The following is a 24,315-nucleotide window of genomic DNA, read 5'->3' as shown; positions in this document are numbered from 1 at the left end:
TTGGCTCCTAAAATTGCTTAACATTTATTCTTTTAGGATTAGTGGGTTGTAAGTCTCATGAGAGACAGAATTAGAATTGATTAGACTCCAGAGTCGAAATGGATCAAATTATTTCCTCTTTTTGCTTCAAGTTTCCTCCAAAAGTAGTCATTATTTTATTTTCCTTTGTCCTTGCATACATGTATTTAGTGGGACCTCCCATATAGGCCTGCTCAGACAAATCCCATGTTATTTTATCATTGACATTCATACATATACTTAAAAATGAAAAAAATGAGTATCTGTAAACTCCCAAGAATTCATTCAAAATGATGAAAAAACTACAGTGAAAACACAACAGAGAAGGAATGTGACAATTACTTGGCTTGCTTTGGTGCCTTCCTGCTCAGAAATCTTCTCTTCTTTGACTCCACAATGAAAATAGACAGCCTCTCTTTGACAATGAATAAAAGTACGAACTACTGAGGATAAGGTAGAGAAAACCCACTGAGCCAAGATGTGGCTGGAATTTTTCTGGTGTATCTGCTCACTGCATTGGACGACTGACTCTCTGCAGCCAGGCGTGAACCATAACAGCTTCTCCACCGGCCAAGGTCAGTGTTTAATGGTGATGGTTTTGATTTCAGTGAAAAACTCATAAGAGTCCTTGGCTCCTTCTCTACCCACCCCAGAGCTCTTCATCCCCCCAAAAGGGAGGTTGAGCTCTCTGATGAGCCAGCAGTTGGTCCAGACCAAGCCCGACTGCAACTTCTTGGCCACCCGGTGGATACGGCCCACGTTGCTGGACCACACTGTGGCTGCCAGCCCGTATTTAACGCTGTTGGCTCTTTGAATCACTTCCTCTTCACTATCGAAGGGGACGACACACGTCACTGGACCAAATATCTCTTCCTTCATGCAGCAAGAGTCATCCTTAATGTCTGTGATCACTGTGGGAAGCATAAAGTATCCTGCCTGATTCCTGGGGGGGAGACTCAACGTGTCCACCCCCTCACCACACAGAATCCGGGCCCCTTCTGTCCGGGCTTTCGTGATGTAACTTCTGACCTGGGCGAGTGAAAACCGTGATTAGCAACATCCTACCGTTTGACTTGACACAAAGCAGCAGAAAATTCAATATTTTTGAATCATCTAGGAAATATGTATAAGGCCACTGCTAAGAAATCTAAAGTTGATTATCTTACTGCTCAGCTGCTCGCCTGAGGGCAGAAGTGCTCGGACCATCACTTGGGCGTTCAGCCCTCATACAGAAGAGGAGGGAAGTAATTTCTTTACTGTCTAAGTCCCAGGCATGTAGATAAATGCTTTTCATACATTCTCATTTAATTCTCTCAAAACTCTATTAGCTATATATTATTCTCTCTTATTTGCTGATGATAAAATTGAGCCTCAGAAAGGGTAGATGTTTCATACAACTAATAAACGGGAGAGCTAGAATTCACACCCCGGTATATTCAGGAGTTAAATACACAAAAGAATAGTTACTCACTTTGGGGCGGGGTGGGGGGGCGCTCTGTCAAGTGCAGAATGTGGGAAGTTGAATGGTGCATAAGATTTCATGAAAGGCCAAGATGCCCTTCAATGGATAGGCTTCCAGAATAATTCACTTCTAACTTCCAGTCTCATTACTGATTATGTTCTGAAAATACACCTAGTTAATATAGACTAGGTAACTATAATGGGAAATAAATTATGTAATAAGTAAACCCAGTAACTTGGAGACAGTGACAGATGTTTATTAACAATGGTTGTAGAAATGGCTCATTATGAAATGATTTGTATGTTTATATATGGAAACTTCATTGCAGTCACAATGATACATTATCCTACCCCTGAAGGATAGTATAAGCATAGGAGAAGTAGAAAAGTAATCCCAAAAATTAAAAGTATAGAAAAACAGCTAAGCAGTACATCAAAGGCAGGGTAAGTTTCGAAGTCATACTTTGGATTCCTACTTATCACATATTTATCTGAGCGTTCGGCCCCAGTATTAGATTAGTACTCCGTTGTAGAACTATATTCAATGTAGAGCTATGTGTTTGCCATGTAAAAAAATTTTTTTTAAAGATTTTATTTATTTATTTGACAGAGGTAGAGACAGCCAGTGAGAGAGGGAACACAAGCAGGGGGAGTGGGAGAGGAAGAAGCAGGCTCCCAGCGGAGGAGCCTGATGCGGGGCTCGATCCCATAACGCCGGGATCACGCCCTGAGCCGAAGGCAGATGCTTAACCGCTGTGCCACCCAGGCGCCCCTGCCATGTAAAAATTAAACAGTAATGTTGTTTTATTATTAATTTTGCTCTAATTTACAGAACACTTAATAAGCCATGAAGTCAAAGACTTCTAAAAAATAGATTATTTGGAACAGCTTCGTATTCCACTCTGTTACACATTTTCCCCCAACGCACCCAATGATCTCAAAGCTCTCCCAGAAAAGGCCTAGTCTAGTTTGTGGGTGGAGACTAAATTAGGTCTGGAATTCCCTTTCCCCTATTCTCTTACTCCTGTTGAAACAACCCACTCAGATTAATTAAAAGATACCAAAGGCAATATAATGCATGAACAGGGAAGTTGAGGCAAAGGTCTCCAGGGGCGCCTGCTAAACTCAGGGCCTGAACATTTTTCCATGATTCAAGCACGGAGTGGCTTTAGATTATCTTGTCTACATGGAATTTCATGATTATCTCTTAGGGGCTCTTGGTTAATAAAAATGAAGGAAAATTTTCAAATGGTGAACTTTTCCAAATTTGTAATATATAAGATGATGCATAGTAAACCAAATTTATTTTCTGGAAGAAGTATCACTGGACGATAGAATGATATCTATACTAGCGGCTCAGGGACGGAGATTTTCAGGAAAACTGCAAAAAGAAAATGTTGTGACTGGTAATATGCCATAAAATGTAATCAATTATTACTATAAAACCTCTTCTGAGAGCAGAGAGTAGTTAGTACTTCGTAGCTTTGCCCATAAAATCCAAGCACAGAGGTCAGATGGGCAGGTGGGGGAGCCCAAGGGTTTGAATCCCAGACCCTCCACTTGCTCGCTGAGGGATTTTCAATGCTGTTTCCCCTCTGAAAAATGGGATTAACGTTCCCACCTATTTGTAAGATTAGATAAAATGTATGTAAAATATTTCACATAACGCCTGGCATGCAGAAAGTCTTCTGAATGCCCGTCACCACTGGTGCTGTCAGTGAAGAAAGTGGTGGTTTAACACACCATCTGACGCTTACTAGCTTGGAGACTTCAGAGATGTGCCCACACTGCAGGTCAGCTTTTTTTAACCTGACAAAAGAAGAGAGCAAACTGCAAAAGTGGACCTTTACTAAGGGCCTGCAGCCCGGCCCTACTGGGGAACGCCCCTGCGACCTTGCCCTGTGCTCTGCCAGCCTGTCAACACTCAAGCACTCCATCTCCGATCACCTGCATTATGGGCAGGCTGGCATCTAGCCAGGTTCTCCAGACAGTCACGTGGAAAAGAATTCACGGGGGTGAAAAGAAAAACAAAAGCAAAAACAAGAAGCAACCTGTGAAACAGGCAGAGAGCCTTTTCTTCACTCCTGGAGGACAGAGTCACCTGCATGACTGGGACGCAGGCGAGTCACACACCCACTTAGGAGCGAGCTGCGTCTCTCTGAGGTTCTGCGCCCTTTGCCACGACAGAACACTTCTACGTATTCTAATTGCACTCTTCTGTCACTGCCTCGCCATCTATCGTGACAACCACACAGAAGTAAGATGGACACAAGACCCAGACTCTGCAGGACTAATCTGCTTCAAAGAAGACACAGACAGACTGCAGAGGAGAAGTGGAATACAAAGATGGCGGGCAGGCCCCTCTTGCTACGCAGCCCCCACAGCTTTCTGGGAGAGGCGAGGAAAGATGGCCACCAGTGAACGTGTCCACTCCCCCCTTGATCTCCGAAGCAGCATAGCAAACTGAAAAGCATCCCACTGCAAAGGCCACATTTACACTGCCTTAGCTGCTTCCATTAGTTCTCTCTTTCAAGGGCCGAGATACCAGGGCCTTCTCACAAGAATTGACCTGCCAGCCCCTCATCCTGGGTCCACCTGGTGGGAGACTCAGAAGGGGAAGCCGAGACTCCTTGCATCTGGGCACTCGTGCTCAGGGTGGAGCAGTGAGGCTGGCAGATGTCGAGGAACCCTCGGAGCCTCAGCAGGATTGCCCCACGCTTCACTTGGGGGGGTAATGTAAGGCCACCTGAGGGCCACTCTACGAGGCGGAGGGGAAGGGGGGGGATCCAGTCTCCACAAAACAAGAGAGCTGCATTGATCGCAGCACGTTTATATGTGGCGGAGTAATGGGAATACCATCTTTAGTGTTCTTCCCTAGAAAAAGAACAATAAAATAAATTGGCCAGGGCATCTGGGTGGCTCAGTTGGTTGAGCGTCTCCCTTTGGCTTGAGTCGTGACCCTAGAGTCCTAGGATTGAGCCCCATGTGGGGCTCTCTGCTCAGCGCGGAGCCTGCTTCTCCCTCTCCCTCCTGTTCATGCTCTCTCTCTCTCTCTCAAATAAATAAACAAAATCTCAAAAAAAAATAAAAAAATTAAAATAAATTGGCCAATGATAAAAAACTATTTTGAAATTTTTAACCATGTGTACAAAATCTTTCTCCTTAAAAGCAGTAGAGCCATGGAGCTTTCTGAGATGAGGGCAGAGTAATTCATTGTACTTTATTTTAATAAGGAAGTGGCTGAAAAATTATTTTCTGTAAGGATCAAGTAGAAAGTCAAGAGAAGTTGATTGAAAAGTCTGCAGTTTGGCTCATAGTCACGTGCCACCCTTGGTTTCTTAGTGTGGACCATTGTATCGTGGACGCGGAAGACGTTAGCAAAAGGCAAAGCCGTGTGCATGGATATAGAAACTCTCGGCCTCATCTTTGAGATTTTTCTATAAATCTTCAGTTATTCTAAAATAGAAAGTTTATTTCTTTTCTTAGTTATTTGACCGAGATAGAAAACATATGATGGTAAAAATACATGGGAGTTTTAAAAGCTTCCATTTGAAAGATAAATCTGGGCTTATGTTTGAATGTGGTTGGAAAAAAAAAACTGCTTACTGTAAGCTTCAGCATTTTCAGAGTTATTCATGGCATCTAAGTATACTACACTGAAATGACAGTAAGCAAACAGAATCCAACCAACATGTTAAGTAAACGCTTGTCTTTCCAGCATAATTTGGTTTCATCGAAGATGGCATTTCTGGGCTAAGATACATGAGGGAGAGGTTGACACCAGACTTAAAACCTCGTCAATGTTTCAAGTCTTAAAAAAAATCAAATATCATTTGTAGTTTAGAGCTACTAGGATTCTTGGCTTTTGTCCACAGTTTCTGTGGTTACAATGCTAGAAACAACGGGAATCCCTCCTGGTGTCCTGCAGGACTGTTTCACATCCTCTCCTCCCTCCTGAGCCCTCAGCACCTTCTCCCCTCCTCACCCTGCTTCCTAGTTCACTGAGAAAACAGAAGAAATAAGAAGAGGCCACCACGCTACTACTCCCTCCGCTAAGAGCATCTGGCCTTCACAATGTTGTAAAGTCAAACGGAAAATGCAATAAATCTGTGCAGTGTCAAAGATTTCTACAAACTTAAGTAAAGGCTCTGTCCCTCACTGGCTAACTGACGGGGCATATATTCCTTGGTGGGTCTCCGTTCCCAGACCTGAAAACGGGTCCTCCAGCTCCAACATCCTATGATTTATTTTGGGAGTCACATCAGGTAGTACATGAAGATGGCCTTAAAGACCTAAATTCCACAAACCAGCCAGAGACCATCCACGGCTTCCCCCACGTAGACCACCACGAACACTACCCACTAAGGAGCACGCCATTTGGATCATGCCTGCTGGCACGTCCAGAATTCCATCTGCTCTAAGCCACAGGCAGAACCCTTTCCGCTGAGAACTTTTATCGATGGAAATTCCTGCCACCCTTAGTCCACATCATTCTTATCAGCTGACCCTTATGTTTAAAATTTGTCTTCCTTGCTCTCCATGGTATCTCCATGCTGACCTCTCAAATTCATTCATTCCAGATGGACGCTGCTTTAATCTGGACTACATTCGTGCATTCATATCTAACATTTGTAGGCTCTATAACCAGAAACCACTTCCTGCAGGTCGGAATTTTTTTAAGCATAGGGTAGTAATTAACAACATTTCAAAGCATGAGTGTGTGCTATGCCCTGCACTGAGCTTCTCCCCAGACTCCCATTGCAGAGATTTACTTACTTTCTCCAAATGAGCTTTACTTATCAGAGCCCCCATGCTGGCCGATGGATCGGAGGGAACGCCAACTTTCCACATTCTGGTAGCTTCCACAAACTTCTCCAAAAATTCACTATAGATGCTCTTCTGGACAAAGATTCTGCTGGTACAGAGGCAGATTTCACCCTGTCAAGAACGACACGTGAGGACAATGGCAAGACACACTCCTTCATGGGTAGGTCTCCCTGCATTTCTGAGCACCTACATGCCAGTTGCCAAGCACTGGTCTAGGCCATGGGAGACACTGATAAAACAAAGTCCCACCACGGGGAACACACAGTCTTGTGGGGAAGTCAGACAACAGCACAAGTAAATGAGCTCAATCAATAATATAATTTTAGGTCATGAGCAAAGCAATACAAGAAAATTAAGCAGAGGATGGGAATAGAAATCAATGGAAAAGTGCCGCTTCTAGTCCCTTCTAGTAAAGGGAGTTCTGGAAGGCCCTTGTGAAGAGGGGGTATTTGAACTGACATTTGATTGATGGGAAGGAGCTGGCTGGGCTCGATGTGGAGGAAGGCAATTCTCTGCAGGAAGGGTAGAGCGGCTTCTTGCTGCAGGAGCATGCTTGCCGTCGTGCGGTGTGTGCAGTGAGACAAGAAGGCAAGCAGGAGGCAGCAATGGGGGTAGGGAGGGTAGGAAAGGAGGGCAGGAGGTGAGGAGCAAGGCCATACCACGCGGAGTCCCACAGGCTCACAAGGAGTTTGTGTCTTGCTGTTGGTCTCGTGAAAAGACCGTGGAAGGCTTTAAGCAGCAGCATGATAAGATATAATCAGATTTCCATTGTTAAATGATCGTTCCGGCAGCTGGGTGGAGAATAGAATGGAAGGGAACGAGAGTGGGATCAGAGTAGCGCTCAGAGAGTATTCCAGAAGTCCAGATAAGCGGAGGTAGCTTGGACCAGGGCAGGACCGGTGGAGATGAGCGAAGTGATAGGCATCCATGACATCACCAGATTTGTAAAGGGACACGGGAGCCCAAAGTGCAAGAAAACGAGTTTCGATGCTCTGCAGAAGTGATGGGTTCCAAGATATATATGAATGATTGAGCCGACAAGATGGGCTGATGGGTTAGTGAGATACAAGGTCGGGGTAAGAACAAGGTTTTTGATGGAGCCTCTGAGCAGATGGTAGTGCCCCAGAAAGGCAAGTCCAAGGGAGAGGAGCGGTATTGCAGGGAAAGGAGAGGGAGGGAAGTCAAGAGTTCTGCTTTGCACAGTGAGGTTCAGATGCCAAATAGACATCCAAATAGAGATACTGTATGCTTACTATCGTTTGAATATGGCGTGCGATCACTTACAAACCACGGTCTAGACAGCTCAAAGCATGATGTATGTATGGTAAGTATGTGTCTACATAAATAATGATTTTCACATTTATATTTGATCTTCACAACCATCCTAAGGATGGAATATTTCTAATTATTTTGATAGTTGTGCGAAGGTGTATTGTCCAAATTAAATCATCCCTGTTTTGAAACAAAAAATTCTCTCTGCAACCCAGAATCACTATAAGAACCAGCTGCATATCTGGCTGGGGAAATCTCCGGACACAACTGCCCTCGGCCGTGTGGGGAGGGAGGGCGTGGTAAAGAGAGTTGAGGGGTTACCTGATCCGGGTTTCCCTGATTACTTAGTGCCAGGAAAGCATAGATAATGCTAGGATCTCCAGGGGCATGACTTTGGAGGAAATGAGAAAAGGGAAATATTATTTACTGCATGCCGGACACCGTGCAGGGTGCTTTTCTCATAATAATTCAGCGCTCCAGTAGTTTTCCCAGCTTACGATTCGGAAATGGAGATTTAAATAAACAAGCCCCAGTCCACCAGGCACAGGAAGTCTCAACTTCAGTCTGAGTGATCGATGTTCAAGTCTGCATTCATTTCTTCTGTGTCCCACAGCATGTCGAAGTGTGAGCGTGCCCCAGCCAAAGGCGACTACGCGTGACACAGATGTTTCGAAGGGGCCCATTACGTTCAACTGAGGAAGAACTGCTCGTTACGTGGGACTCATCTCTCCGTTCAGGAAAAAGAAACCAGCCCCTCGAGTTTGCCTAAAATCTGTTTGTTGTCTTGAATTCGCCAGTTGGGTTCCTGTCCTTTTCCCCACTGACATTTAAAATACCCCCAAGGAGAAGGCTCTCCCAGCAATTTCAAGTTCTGGCACAATCCTGGTAGCCAAGAAGCCACAGCCCATCCCCGTGCTCAGAATATGTTTTCCTTCATGCGGAGCTCACCCAATGTCCGCTCAGCTGTTTCTCCGTCTACAGCTTGCCCCCTACCCTTGTTGCCACTAAGCCACCCAAATGCTTGATTTAATTGTTCATTTTGGTACTTGTTTATTTTAATGATTAAAATAGCTATATCATGAAATTGCAAGTCTATTTTCTAAAATCTAAAATTTAAGTCTATTGATCCAGAAAAACTCTCCTTATAGACACAGACGTACCTGTAAACAGAGGTACAGAGAGAGATACAGAAAAAAAGCCACTTTCTCTAAGAATTACAGTGAGAGAAATAATTACAATTATAATGATCACCAAAAGAACCACTGTCAAGCATGGTTTTCAGCCTACAACTCACAAAATCGCTACTGGAAGGCATCATTTCTGCTTCCGTGAGTTTACAGGTAAAGAAATGAAGGTTCAAAAGGTCACGGCAACTTATGCAAGTTAAATAAAGATAGACTTCATTTCACTCATCTTTCTTTCTATGGCGGCTCTAACTCTTTAGTTAATTCTTTGTTCGCTGCTAAAATTTTTAAAAAGCAGACCCTTTGGAGAAAATCGTTCAGTATTTGTGCACAGCTGCTCCACCCTAGGCCTGATCCTGGGCGTTGAAGGTCAAATGTGGCCCCAAAGCAGACTCTTTGTGAGGCTTACAGTCTGGTCTGTCTGGGTCAGGGTTCCTAACCCTTTGGGATGCCATGGCCTCGAAGAATCTGCTGAGAACTGTGGCCTCCAGAAACACATCTGGTCACAATTTCGGGAGGTGCAATGTTGCTCATGACTCCATGACATCCATGACTCCAACTTCAGAAACGTGCTCTCGACTGGTTCAGGCATCATTTCTAAGTGTGTGCTGCATTTGGGATGCTTTGGGGGGAACACAAGGTTTACTGGAGATAGGACATTCAGACAGCGAAAAGAGAACGGCGGTAACTATGAATAAAGGGATGAAAAGGCTTGGCGAAGCAAACGGTCCACCGTTTTGCCCGTGGCTGGTAATACCTGCCAAGCCCCGTAACTCAAGCACTGGAGCTCGCACAGCAGAAGCTGTGATTCCACAAGACCGCAGACGGACATCGAGACAAAACAGAGAGGCAGTGGAATAACACGATGTAACAATCTCCTCTCCCTGAAACGGCACCAGACGGACCGCTCGCTCCTGGCTTGGCACCGTGATGAAACAGACCCAGTCTGACCGGGTCACAGAGTTTAAAAGCAAACTAACTAAAAACAAACCAAACCAACCCAGAGGACACACCTGGTTGGCGAAGCTGGACTTGACCGTCGTTGGAATGCACTCCTCCAGGTTGGCGTCCTCAAAGATGATGGCGGGGTTCTTGCCCCCCAGCTCCAGGGAGAGCTTCTTGCAGTGGGGAGCACTCAGCTGTGTGATCCGCTCGGCTGTGGGCTGGCTCCCCGTGAAGGAAATGAGGGGCACCTCTGGATGGGACACCAGGGCCTCGCCTACCCGGGGCCCCGTGCCAAACACAATATTTACCACACCTGGTGGAACACCTGGACAGGAAACAGAACAGTCTCCAGGTCTGTATCTGGATGGGATACAGAAACAGTGACAGAATTACAACAGTAATTCTTCTCTGTATGTTCAGAACTTCGGGTGACATAGAGGCTCTCCTGGAAAGTGCAGTAGCCCGAACGGGTGGGAGTAGACTTTGATGCCTGTCTCCAGTTTAACAGCAAAGCAAAGACTATATCGCCACCTTGCTCCAGGGTGCCCTAGGTGGGATTCTCCAGGTGCTTGGCCTTAGAAAAATGAAGAGTAGAACATTCGAATTAATTCATTCCATGATATTGACTAGGCATCAGGGACAGGGGGCGCAGAGATAGCCTCAGGCAGGTCAAGCCCTGTAAGGTAGGAGAGCCCTGCTCCAAGTCGGCATTCAGGAGTCACATTTCAGTGTGAAAATGTGAAGCAGAGGGAAGAAGAGACTGACTGTCTTGGTCCAGGGAAGTGAGGGAGGGCTCCTCCAGGAAGGTGAGCATTGAGTTAAAGGTCAATGTGTCCCATGATACGGACATACACTCTAAGACTGACTTAACGTACCAAGAACACCCAAAAACAGGTGCCCCCATCTTTCTAGCACGAGACCCTAGCCCCACGTTCGCGTGTATCTTTTTATGTGTTTATGGCTTTACTGGTTTATTACCTAGCGAACACTGGCAGGTGCGCTAAGGGCAGAAATGGCATCTGTGTTCTGCTCCCCATTGGTCTCCCCCTCCCCCCCATGCCATGGCCCTAGTCTGCCAGATAGATTAATACCAGTAAGTGCTCACATTCACTGTGGGTCAGTCCATTGCTGGAAGCGATTTAGATCTCCCGGCCACTGGATGAGGTAGGGAGGATTACTATCCTCACCTCATCCCAACTGAGGCAAAAATGAGGTTGAATAGCCACCACTAGGAGGCAAAACCGGGTGTAGACTTAACAAATAATCAAGTGAATGAATGAATGAAGCTTCGTGTACATTATCCAAATCAGAAATGGTCCTTGATTCTGGAAAGCTTTATGTGTCCAGGAAAAAAAATCTATGTGCAATCGTGTCGTGTCCAGGAAGCTCTTAGGGTTTGCCCGGAGGTAGCTGAGTTTACTCCCCACACTTCTTCAGCCCGGAAGTAGAGCAGACGCAGAACACCTCCAACGCGTAAGATTTTTGAACTACTTCCCTGCTCCCACTGTCTTCCCCTGTCCACGGTAGACATTCTCTCCTAGAAACACACTCTGTGGGATTAGAACCATCTCTTCCCGAATGTGCTTTTAAAGCATAAATAACAAGTTCTCATTGATGATCCGTCTTCATCCAGAACACCTGCCCATCAAGCCAGAGCCTTAGCCCGATCACTTGAGGGGACACACGAGGCCCCCTTCAGGTGAGCCTCGGAGACAGGTGTGGAGAATCAATGACTCGTGGTGGCAGCTGGCAGAGCTTCACCTCTAATGGCCCCACATTTATACGCATGTGCACACTCACTGAAATCTAGCATGGGTCAGTCCTGGATCACAGGTCACTGCCAGGGAGGGCAGACCCAGGGCCAAGCACCATGTGAGAGCTGCTGAGCCCTGCGTTGGGGCAAAGAGGAGGCTCAGGAAAGGGGTCCTCATGGTAGTTGATGGGGGACAGACAAGGACAAGTTTCCCACCATTTGTAGGCTGGGGTCCTGCATCTCCATCAGACCGTGGGCATGTGAATATTTGCCCGATATTTTCTGATTGGGGTTTGGGGGCAAGAGAAGGTGGACTATTGGGTTTTATAAATCCTGAAGGCAAAAATGGACAAAATCACTTCTAACGTATACAACAGCATTTTAACGAAGAGAGAAGAAAACTTAGAAACACCACATACTTATCATCCCAGGAAAGTGAGCTCATTTCAGCAGTCAATTGCCTTCTACACAACGGCATTAATGCTTTACGTTTCCTTGAACTTTGGTGTTAATACGTTAGAAGCCACCTACTGGCCATTATTTCTCGGCACCACTTTGCCATTTGATCGAGACAGTAATGAATTTTTCTAGAGACATCAGCCCTCTATCCTTAAGATATGCCACTTATCAGAGAAGAAGGCACTACGTTGGCAAATAACAATTCGGTAAAACTCAGAGTAGCTGACTAACGGACAACACAGGGACCAGAATACGGCAGGATGGCAACAAGCTTCCATTGGGCAGAACAAAACTAGGAAGGGCCCGAAATCCACACTCCAGGACAGAGGCATACATTTCGTGCCCCCAAGAAGAAATGAATATTCTAGAACTATAAAAGAGATACTCACGGTATACTTTTTTAAATGATTTTACTGCACAGGAAGGTCACCTGTCAAGTCTGTTTGAATGCTCAGGACTCAAGGACTGGTTCTTTAAATACCCAGAATGCACTACGAGGTCATGCTAGCTTTCTTTTTCTTACACTATTAAACATGTCTCATACAGATTCTCAATCCAAATGGAGAAACTAGGGCTTAAGACAAGTGCGATTTGAGCCTTACACTCTCTGTGGTGGCCAGAAGAAGAAAGTTTAGCAAATCCAGCAGAGGCAGGGAAGGAGAGAAGAACTGTCTTGGTATAACAAGCTTATTTGTTCACAAGAAAGATCAATGCTGTGCAAATATACGGAAATGTAAAACTCTCGTGCAGACCAGGGGCTGGGTGTATGGAAGCAGAGAGTGCTTAGGGAAGAGAAATCATCATAGATCAAGCTGTGGTTGACTTCAAGAGAGAGTGGCTCTGGGGGCACAGCTCTGTGGCACCACCCCACCTGCATGGGTGCCCTCCCCAACATGGATCACAGCAGAGCATCGGCCCCACTTCTGTCCACTCCAGGGAGCCTACAGTCAACAGACAGAGAAGAAAGGCCTTGGACCTCTGTAAACACTTGGCAGTTAATTTGACAAAGAATGGCATTAGACTGCGATCCCTCATGTAAGGAATGGATGACACCTGTGGGACATGGGAGAGGTAGGCACATTTCTATCATACACCCTCCAGAAGCCTAAGGCATCCATAAATATCATCCCAAAGACTGAAGCTGGGAGGCCTCATTCCTCTGTACAATACAAGGGAAATGTGCAGCTCGACTAGGCTCATAAGACCACACAGTTCAACCTGCCATCTAAATCCTGGAGTAAAGAACTGTCCCAACTTTCTTGGAAGCCAACATGTATGTTTTTGCTTGGAGAGATAAAGTATCCAGAAGAGGGAGATACGGGTTCTTTCCAACCACCTACTTTATGGATATGGGTGAGCCCAGCGGTACTGTCTCTGTGGGCTTGAAGGAAGTACGTACAGCAGAGACTGACAGAAAGACAGCCTGTTTCCCACCACCCACCCATCATCCCAGCCCAAGGTGTGTATGAGGGACCTAATAGTGAGGGGCTTTCTTGTGGGTTGCAAGCTAGGGTCTCCTGACTTCCTCCAACCCTGGTGCGGTGTCAGACTGTCCCCGTGCTGAGTTATACCCCAGGACGTACCCAGGAACATACCTTGAATGTGGCCATGACATTGTTGACATAAAGAGGACAAGGAGCCATATTGTATCAGCTTCCACACAGTGGCTCCAAATGCAGGGAAAACTGAAGGAGGTAGATTCAAATCTCTCGAAAATGGCTACTTCTAGCGGGTATCGTATAACCATACAAACCGGTGAAGTACCTAACAGTAGCCTCACTTGCGTCAAGATTAACATGTGGTTCAAATACGAGATTTAAATTGACCATTGAAGACCATCTCTGGAGCAGGCTGGTGTCTGAGTTGACTGGGTTCTTTAAGTCTGCTGTCACTTCACAGTTGTGCAATCATTTCGCTGCCTGCCTACCCCCGCTGCCGGGGGAACATTCCTGCAGGGGCACGGGCAGGGTTGAAGAGAGGAAGCAGTGTGACCCAGCCCTGTGCATGAATGGGATTTCTCAGAAAAGGATCAGAGAGAGGAAAACCAAAGATGTCAATGGAATCAATTTTGCTCCGAGCAGATTTTTATCCAAAACAACTTTTCAAATGTCAGGGAGGTTGAGGTGGCTCAAGCCCACAAAACTTGCGACCCCAAAGCCAACCCTGTGCCTGTCCAGACCCACAGCTCATTACCTGCTCTCTCCAGGAGTTTGCACATCATCCATGCGGTCACTGAAGTCAGCTCACTGGGCTTGGCTATCACAGTATTGCCAGCAGCGATGGCCGGCGCCACCTTCCAGGTCAGCAAGTAGAGAGGCAAATTCCAGGGGCTGATCAGACCGGCTACAAGAGGAGAACAGAAACACTGACACCAATGGCAGGCCCCTTAAAGTAGACCGGCCAACTGGGTTTCTTAACATGGAACTCCTTCACCCTGCATAAAACTTAGGCTTACTTTTCTAAAACCCCAAACTTTGCTTCCTTGTAGCCAACCTCAGGGAAATAACTCTAAAATGTATTACAAGCATTACTGCGCCTTTTAAAACTATCAGTCAATACAATTTACTCTTTTCTTGATGATGTAACAATTGTATGTATGAACAACAGCAATGTAAGGTCCAGGGCCGAGAGTTTGTCACCTGTTACTAAATAGTTTCAGAATATGATGAGTTTTGAGATTTATAGACTGACTTTTACATTTTTTTAAAACTTCTATCTCCTTCTTCATCATCAAACTGTCTAGCTACTATTTCTTTTAAGTTTTTCCATCACTGTTTCTAACCTGTTATGGATTAAGACATAAAATCTCAAGCTTTTTAGAATTATTGGTAAAATGAGAGCAAATGGCTTCTGAGTCTGCCTTGTGGGGGCCCTCCTATTAGTAAAGCCAATGAATTTTGATGCATAAACTATGAAATCCATTTTAACTAGCCAGAGGATTTCTTAATAAAAAATTCTTTCTAGGTTCTCACCTGTATCATGAGCAGATAAGATTGCTAAATAAGTAATAGAACCAGCATCCAGAACGTGTCTCCATGTAATATTCTGAAACCAACCAGGTTTCCAACCATAACACACACACACACACACACACACACACACACACACAATCTACCTTATGAATATGTAAATGGATTCATCTTATTTTATACTCTTCCCTTAAACCTATGCTGTGAAAACAAACATATTTTTATGTGATTATTTTCTTGTTAGAAAATCTTTTATTTAGAGGATAACAGAATATTTTTTCTGCATTATATATCACCATACTACTAAGAGGGAGGCTTGAGCTTTTCCTAATTCCTTAAAAATATGATTTCCAAAGGGCTCAAATAACCAAAGTGGTAATATGTCCCATTTTCTTTCCTTTTAATTTATTTTCTTTCATCCTGTCATAAAATGGAACAAATAAGGGTGTTTGGCGGTTGGAGGAACAGTGACATCTAGTGGATACTTTCAGTCATTGCTCGCGTTTATATGTCCTCCAATAGAAAGCGGGAAGCAACTAATTGAGTCAAGACTAATCTACCTGGCACTGTTCTAGTGACCTACAAATATATAAATATAAAATTAAACTATTCTCCCGGTTTTTCAGATAAGAATCCTCAAGCATACAAATGTTATGAAGCTGGCCCTGCACATATCCAAAATCCATGCTCTTAACTACAAGACCCTCTGGAAATAAACTTTTTTTTTTTTTTTTAATTGTAGGGGCAGGGGGAAGCTTCGTATGTGAATTTCCTCCCACCATTATTCTTTTCCTGATAATTTCCCAAGAACAATGTTCTAGAAATAAGCAGGGAGTGTGACACAAAGAAAATAAACTAGAAATAGATTTTTGAGGCCCATTAATTTTCGGTCAAAGTAGAAGAAATCCGCTCTTTCCCTTCTCTTGCTCTGTTCCTCTGGATGAGTTCTACAGCCCTGAGGGCGCACCCCTCCGCTCCGCCGCAGGCCAGGCTGCCCCTGGGCAACACCTACCGATGCCCACAGGGGCACGCACGGTGTAGTGCAGGCAGCCCACGTGGTCCATCTGCGTGCACTCAGATGTGTGGTGCAGGATAGAGGAGGCGAAGAACCGGAAGTTCTGCACGGACCGGGGAATGTCCATGGTTCTGGCCAATGTTATGGTTTTCCCTGTAAGAAGTCAACAACAGAAAGCACGGTCTGCGTACTTCGCCAGGACAGTGGAGACACGATCACACGTGATCCCAGCTCACGCTGACCAAGCCTTGGTTCTTTCCAGCCTGAGACTTCATCCCCTGACGACACAGAGAGTGCATCACGGTTTCAGAGATCCATCAAATAATTAGGTATGAAGTTATCAGATGAAGGGGGGTGGTTAAAATCAAGTGAGATAATCTTTGTTTTGTGGGCTGAATAATTCGTAGCTATCATGAATCCGCCAGATGCTACCACTCTGCTCATATCAGCTCTTTCCATTCAAAATCACCAAGCTTTGCACATACTGCAAAGGGGTTGGAGTAACGGGTGTTAAGAGAGCTCTATCTGCAGGACACAATAAAACCACTTAGACAAACATATGATGTGTATTAAACGTCTCCCCAATACATGGTGAAGTCCTTAAGATGGGCACCTGGCAGAACGGCTGAGGGGCCCCCGAGGATGTTGTGTGGCACTGAACAAAAAAAGAAACATAGCTTTTCTGGATTGTTCCATAGTTGTCTTTGGTGATTCAGGGGGACTCCCGGTGTCCGCAGGATCAACAGGAAACATCTTTTTCTTAAGGGTTTGGACTCAGGCTGCTTCCTAACTTTAGGCTGGTTTATAGCATGCATACAACTTTAAAAGATCTCAGGTTTTCCTAACAGATAGTACTGCAAGGATTTATGGACATTTACTCCATTACCATGCCTCTGGGAAGGAGATAAAAATTAAGAAGTTGTGCTGGGAGTGCAATACCGACATACCGGATTCCTTCTAAATAACCTGAGTGTAACTGCTCTTCAGTTTCTTTTGCTTTGAAATGGTCTACCTAGAATTGGTGGAGAATTGCATGATTGGCCCTCTCCTTCTTCTCTCCCCACATCCATGCCCTTTGCCAAAAACCTTGGCAATGCCTTCCACCAAATGGCCAAAGTGTATTTGTTTCCTTGCCCCTGGAACTTGGGCTTAGCCGTGACCTACTTGGGCCATCAGAATGGGGCAGAAGCCGGCCAGATGCAAGCCTCCTGGGTGATTTTTCCTTCTACCTCTACCTTGGCCATGAGACGCACAGGTGCGGGCTAGCCCGGTGGGCCCAGGGGGCTAATATGGAGGAAGTCCCTGAGTCCCATCCATTGCGGCTAAGAGACAAGAGGTCACCTGACCTACTGGAAGGAGGGTAGGCATCGCCGGCATCTGAGTAATTGTACTGCCCTTTTCCTAAAGCACCGCACTCACCCTGATCCCTGGATTCTGCCTGCGCCAGCTCCTCCAGGGACTGTTCCAGCAGATCGGCCAGCCGGTGCAGCACCTGCGAGCGCTCCTGGGGGCTCCGGGCCGACCAGCCAGGGAAGGCTGCTCTGGCCGCCTCCACCGCAGCTTCAATCTTGGAGGAACAAGAGGAAGAGGGTCACCTTAAGACTATTGCTCCTGAGGGGCGCCTGGGTGGCACAGCGGTTAAGCATCTGCCTTCAGCTCAGGGCGTGATCCCGGCGTTATGGGATCGAGCCCACATCAGGCTCTTCTGCTATGAGCCTGCTTCTTCCTCTCCCACTCCCCCTGCTTGTGTTCCCTCTCTTGCTGGCTGTCTCTATCTCTGTCAAATAAATAAATAAAATCTTTAAAAAAAAAAAAAAGACTATTGCTCCTGAGGTTGGATGAATCCAGAATCCACAGGGCCACCCAAGCCTAATTTTTTTCTGCCTAATTTCAAATATTCAGTACTCTCTCCCTCATGCTGAGTTACCTGCAAAGTGGTGTTTACGTGACCAGCGAATCAGGGGCACCACAAGAACAAAGAAGAATGCTCCATTTTGGCCAGGGCATTCAGATGCGGCAATCAGAAAGAAGCTATTTGAATTTTAATAGATGCACATTTTCAATCATGCCAAAATACAAAAATTTTTTGAATAGCATATGAAGGAGAAAACTTCATAGATGTGTAGACTCTTTCAACTTTGAATCCAGCTCCAACATATCCGATAAAGTCTAAAATTTTGTTTGAAATCATATCCTCGGATTGTCATTTCCACTCAGAATGACTAATCATAATAGTCATTTACTGGCAATTATATATATATATATATATATATATATATATATAGGAATATGCTAAACACACAAATTATTTTGTTTAACCCGTTTTAAAATTCTGTACCAGGACTATTGCTATGCCCATTTTGCGGATGAGGAAACTGAGGCACAGAGAACTTAAGTAACTTGGCAGAGGTCACACAGCTAATAAGTGACAGCATCAGGATTCAAACCCGGATCCTGGTGGCTCCCAAGACCACAGCTGGCCTGCTATGGCAGAGCGCCAGACCCTGTGCCCTGCCTGGCTCTGCCCAGTGAAGGAGGCCCCTGTGGGAAAGGAGGGCATCTGTGTTTGAACAGACAGCTTAGAGACCTGGTTTTGGAGCAAATCTAAAAGGAAGCAATATATGGAAGTGTTCGAGCAAGGCCAACTCCTGCAAGGCAAAATGAGTCTTCAGGTCTTCATCGAAGTTGAAGCAACGTCTTTCCCAGAGATAAGATCCATAGCCTGTGTCTCGACCCTCTTCTCTCTCACAGGCATGACAAGACTTTATTATCACTCACAGCTTTCTTCCACCCCTGGCCCAGGTCCAGCCTCAGAATCCTTTTCCACAGGCTTCAGGCAACCACGAGCATCTTTCTCGAATCACATGACTGGACAATTCCACCACCCTCTCCCCCAAAATCTGATCCACACTGCTCCTTTGTTTTGTTTATAAACAGAGTCACTTCCAGCTGAGCTGAATAAAGGATGACACGATTCTCATCTTAACTATAAATTTCTGGAAAAGTGGTGTTTTGGGTCCTACTGTGGACCCGCAGAAGGATGAAGGAAGAACGTGGCCTTGGTGTTCTCCACCAGAGAGGCCTGACTGACAGCCAACAAGGGGAGGACGCCTTCCTTCCGGGCTCAGTGGAAAAGCTCATCTTCCTGAGGCTATCGCTGTAAAATCGAAGCTTTTGCTATGCAGAAAACTCAAATCCAGTCCTATTTTCTAAGCTGGTTTATGTCTGTGTACTATAGAATACGTATTAATCTATATGAGCAAAAGTTAATACCTAGAAAGCATTTACTGTTTGCCAAACACTAAGGGCTTTACATCTACCAATCTGTTTCATCCTCAGAGCCACACTAGAAGGCAGGTGTTATTGTCATCCCCATTTTAGAGGTCAGGAGACTGAGGCACAAGGAAGTTCAGCTCTAAGTCAAGATACTAAGTGGTGCAGCTGGTCTTTGAAGCCAGGCAGTCTGACTCCAGTCTGTGCTTATGACTGCAAAGCTATCATGTAAACGCCACCACACACATGCGTGCACGTGCATGTGTGTGTGCTTGTGTGGGCATGTGTGTGTGTGTGTGTGTGTGTATGGCCACTGTGTGTGTGTGTGTGTGTGTGGCCACTGATCCAGGCGTCAGAGATGAGAATGTTAGCTCACTGTCGTCTGCGGAGTAAGAAGGATGATAGAGTCTTATTTGTAGGTTGTTAATGACTCACATGGGGGGTAATTTGTATTAGCGGGTTTAGTGAACACAGAGCACAGAGCGAAACCTGTTAGCAGTGCCAGCCGCACTTTCTGTAAGAGGCTTTCTGTGAAATTCGGTGTGTAGCTTGTATGTTGACAATATTTTTCAAGCCAGCAAAAGCTGGGACTTGCGGGATCAGAGAGGATATTTGCAAGTTAAATTACTGGGAAATCCAAAATATTTATTCCTCTACCAGCAGATGATCCATACCGAATTCTGTCTTCTTAAAAGGCATGAACCATTAGCCACAGAAAATATTTCAACTAAATTTGTCATATTTGTTATTTTTAAGTTTACTTTGGAAAACACTTCGAGACCAGGAGGACTAGATAACACGAAGCTGGATTTCCCAACTCTATCCCAGGTCATTTGAAACAAACAAAATCGTGGGTTATAGTTTAACCAACAGATTAGCCAAAGTTTGCAAACTTTTGTCCACAAGTCTAAAGGTTTTTTTAATGCAAGACAGTTTTAAAATATTATTAACAAAAGAGAACAGTTTAGTATATACGAAGGCTTATTTATAGATATTTGTTTGCATATGAAGGCTACAGTTATCTTTTAAATAATCTAGTTCTTTGTGATTTTAAACATTAAAATCCATTAGGCGTTAGATGAGCATACATCAGCCACATTCATCAACCCAGACACACTTACATTGCCAATGTGATAACTGATAACTAATCAAATATATCGCCAACATTTTATAAAACTTCTCAAATAAAATTCTGTATCACTAAAAAAATTTTAATGTTTGGGGCCATTCAGCACTTCGAGTAAGAAAAAGGATGGTGTTAAATTTAAATGCAAAACTATATGGGAATTTGATTTTGCATTTCATCATTCAAATATCAGTTTTACTTCACTAGATATTTTAAAGACATAAGGCATTATTAGAGGATAATCTAAGATAAATCCCTGGGTTTTTCACTTTTGCTTGTTTTAGTGGAGTAACCAGTTTTATTTTTAGAAATCCATGAATATAGTGGCAAAGTTAGGCAGCACTTGGTAAAGGAAAGGAAACAGAAACACTGATCATTCTCAACAAATGATACTTTTTACTAGGCCCCTGATAAGGAATGTCCGAGAAAGGCAGCCGTGTGCTAAGTTGTCTAGATTAATCACTTGCTTCTGCACAAAGTCATGGGCTTTGTCCCAGGCACAGGTGTCCCCTTTCCAAAGTTCACAGGAGGCCACTTCGCTTTTACATTAGCACCCGTTTTAACTAACCAAAAGAAATACGAAGAGGATTTTCACTTCCATGAAAAAAGCCGTTATCAGACGGATGCTCTTCACTTTACGCCATTTCAAAAAGTTTCATAAGAACGCTCTCCTTTTGGATCGTGGGGGAAACCTGCATCTTAAAAGTCCCATTACAAAGCAGATCTTCCCAGAACTGAAATCTTCCTTCCGCTTGTGGTTAACAATTCTACTCCTTTTCCCAACTCTCTTTGCTCCTAGAAACGTAAGCGATGTGTATTCATCGACACATGAAGTACACATCAGTCTTCCCTAAGTGAACACACTCACCCCTTTTTTTAAGATTTATTTATTTGAGAGAAAGAGAGGGAAGGGGAGGGGCAGAGGGAAAGGGAAAAAGAGTCTTTAAGCAGACTCTGCACTGAGCACAAGCCCAACGTGGGGCTCGATCCCACGCCCCTGAGATCATGCAGGTCCTGAGCAAAACCGAGGAATGCTCAGCAGACTGCCCCAGCCAGGCGCCCCACTCACCTCTTCTTTTCCACTGTTGGGCACTCGGCAGTATACATCCCCCGTAGACGGATCATAAGAATCAAGATAGGAGTTACAAGGTACAAACTCTCCATTAATGAAGTTTTCCAGCGTCAGAAGTGCCTTTGTTCCAGCCATGGTGGAGACAACTCCCGCTTTTCTCCGGGGCAGTTGTTCCCTTTGGTTCTCCCTGCACACTTCCCTACCCTGAGTGAGCCCTGTCCTCACCTCCAGCTCCAAAGTCCTCATTTGCCAATCAGTGAAAGTGGGAGGTGGCCTGACACTCAGGAATGTTCCAGTCTCCAAACTCTGAGTGAAGAGGATTGGGGCATACGTCACAGATTCCAGTACTTCATGAGAAAGGGATAATAACATGGTGAGCTAACATCAGCTTACGTGTTCATGGCCCTCTGAAATGTCAGAAGGCACCTGTATGTCTCCTTTTATTGGGTTCACACTCTATCGTTCACACATGGAGGGCCAGACCCTGAAGCAAGTCCTTGACATGAATTGACTCATTTATTCCACAGAACAATCCTATTTAAGTGAAGTCATTAAATCCCCTGTATGATACAAGGAACCAAGCCTCAAAGAAGTTAATTTGTCCAGAATCGCAGTTGCTAAGGAATGAACTTCAATCCTTTTATCTCCAAATCCTGTGATTTTCCTCAACACATCGCTGCCCTCACCCCACAGAGGTGACTGAAGACAGACTCCCTCTTTCCATCTCTCGTCTGTTTCTCCTTGCTGTGGCTCCCTTGTCTGTGAACGGTCCCTCCATCCAGAAGCCAGCAGCTCCCATCTTCACAGCTGTGCCCGCCAGTAAGGACACAAGCCACATCTATGTACGGGGAGAGGAAACACACGGGGACTCATAGCCATGATGCATGTAAGAATTTCTATAAATTGGTAAGGGAACTGGACAAGCCAACTGAAAAAATACACGCAAAGGCTATAAACAAGCAATTCACAGTAAAAGGGACGCAGTTGGCTAGCGAAGGCCTGAAAGGTGTCCCACGTCGTTGCTAATCAAGGGAACGTGACGTACAAAGAGGTGCCCTGACTCCCCAGTCAGACCAGAAACATTTTAAAAGGTCCGTAATATCTGCTCTGTGTGCAGATGTGGAAAAGCAGGTGCTCTCCTAGTCCCCCGACGGGGGTGGGAGGGGTCACGGAACTCCCGCGAGGGCAATCTGGCCATATCAGCATTTAAAATATGCCCACGTGGAGGCTAGTAATTCCCCTTTTCGGAATCTCTCCCACAGGATTTCTTGCTCTGGTGCAAGTAGGTAAGTCACAGGGCATTGTTTTATATGGTAATTTCAAAATCAAAAATAGAAATACCTACCAACTGACAATTATTATGATGAGTTGTGACACCCAGAATAAGGAATGTTATTTAGCCATTGAAAGGATGTACTGTTAAATGATAAAAAGAAAGCTAGTGGATAATATACACGATAGGATCTCCTTGGATGCCTGCTTGAGGGGGGTGCAAGGGGGGAATGAGGGTTTCTTCTTCTTATTCCGTATGTTTTAAATTTCTTGAATACTGTATGATGAACCTATATCAATATGCCACTTTCGTAGTTAAAATTTAGTCAAATGAGATATCGATATTCTAAATTCATTGGTCATTTGGGACATTTGCTGGCTGCACACATCCTCACGTCCTCCTGCTCCCGCCTCAATTGGTCTCTCTCTAAATAATCTCCCCAAATTCTTGCTGATCACCCATGCAAAGCAAAAGCACCCCATTCCCTGTGCAAAGAAGCTTCAGGCCTCTCTGCAAATCGAAAACTGACCTATGATGGTCTGCTGAACAAAGGACCAACGCCCCTGGTCTTCTCGCCTTTGCAGCTCAAAGCTTCTGCAGAAACTTTGGAATTAGAACTCATTTTATATAATGGGGCCAAATTCTTGAGGCTCCTTCTCCCTACCCAGTAAGAAGCCAGGAAGAAGTTTAAAGATGAAATTTTTTAACTCAGCCTAAAATTCTTAACCTTTCCGTTTCCAGGAGAGTTTTCTTTTTCCTTTATCTTGTGTTAATAATTTGGGGCCATTTTGATGTGCTTCTGTTGAATACCTGGTTACACATAAATAAAAATATACCTACATGGACAAATACAATACTACATACAGCCCGGGTCTGTTCCAGAACACAGAAACTATGTGGGTATTTCAAAGTCTAACATGAGGAAATGGTTACATTGGGTTAGAAGGCTGAGAGAGGGGCCGGTCCAGCTGAGGTACCCAGACATTAGTAACATCTAGTAACAGGAAGAGAGGCCGCCATGTCTGAGACTGGACGCACAGCTCCTGCAGGCCTGGGGTGTGGATGCTGCTGGCCAAGGGCCGGGGGAGGGGGGGCGGGCAGGGTAGTTGCTGAGATGCTGACAGGAACTGGAGACAGAGGCAGCATCTCCTCCCTCCCCCTCCTTCCAGGCTCTTCCTAGTGTCTCCAATTGGCAGAGAGCCAACTGGCAAGAGCTGTGAGCAATATGGTTTAGCAAACCCAGCCCTGGCCTCACAGAACAAAGTAGAGGGGAGCCTAGAGCAGAGAGACCTCAGGGAAATGCCCAGAGAGACTTTTCCTAGCTTGTGTCCCTGGTTCTCTCACTCTTCAGCTTCTAGTGCCTTCTTTGCTCCTTCTGAACATTGTAGAAGCCCACTCTTCTCCCAAGCACTTCGCACTCAAAAATACACATCACTTTCCCTCACCCACTTCCTGAGATTTCTCTCACCCAAGCTATTGAGAAAAAAATCTGATATGAGACAGAAGCAACTGAGACTAATGTCGATTGATTAATCAGATTTGTTTGTCTTTTTGTATGGTTCATAATAATCCAAAAGAGTCCAAGGAGAGGACTCCCTAAGGGAGAGCTTTTTAAAGAAAGGAACTTTCTAAGGACACCATGGGGGTGGTGTTTTCGGCCACATAATC

The 24,315-nt window shown here is 45.0% G+C and overlaps 1 protein-coding gene across 1 annotated transcript; it reads right to left on the bottom strand.

Moving 5' to 3' along the window:
• Positions 1 to 22,482, bottom strand: ALDH8A1 (aldehyde dehydrogenase 8 family member A1). Its single transcript, XM_026504847.4, has 7 exons — positions 21,372 to 22,482; positions 17,323 to 17,470; positions 15,901 to 16,056; positions 14,113 to 14,262; positions 9,776 to 10,032; positions 6,256 to 6,417; positions 1 to 1,047 (listed from the first exon to the last, which is right to left on the bottom strand). The coding sequence occupies exons 1-7, from the start codon at positions 21,744 to 21,746 to the stop codon at positions 595 to 597; spliced, it is 1,701 nt and encodes a 566-aa protein (XP_026360632.2). The 5' UTR covers positions 21,747 to 22,482; the 3' UTR covers positions 1 to 594.
• Positions 22,483 to 24,315: the final 1,833 nt, after the last annotated feature.

This window comes from Ursus arctos, unplaced genomic scaffold (assembly GCF_023065955.2).
Source record: "Ursus arctos isolate Adak ecotype North America unplaced genomic scaffold, UrsArc2.0 scaffold_13, whole genome shotgun sequence".
NCBI classification, from domain to species: Eukaryota; Metazoa; Chordata; class Mammalia; order Carnivora; family Ursidae; genus Ursus; species Ursus arctos.
Note: the sequence above shows the minus strand (reverse complement) of the source record. Positions and strands in the feature narration are given on the sequence as shown.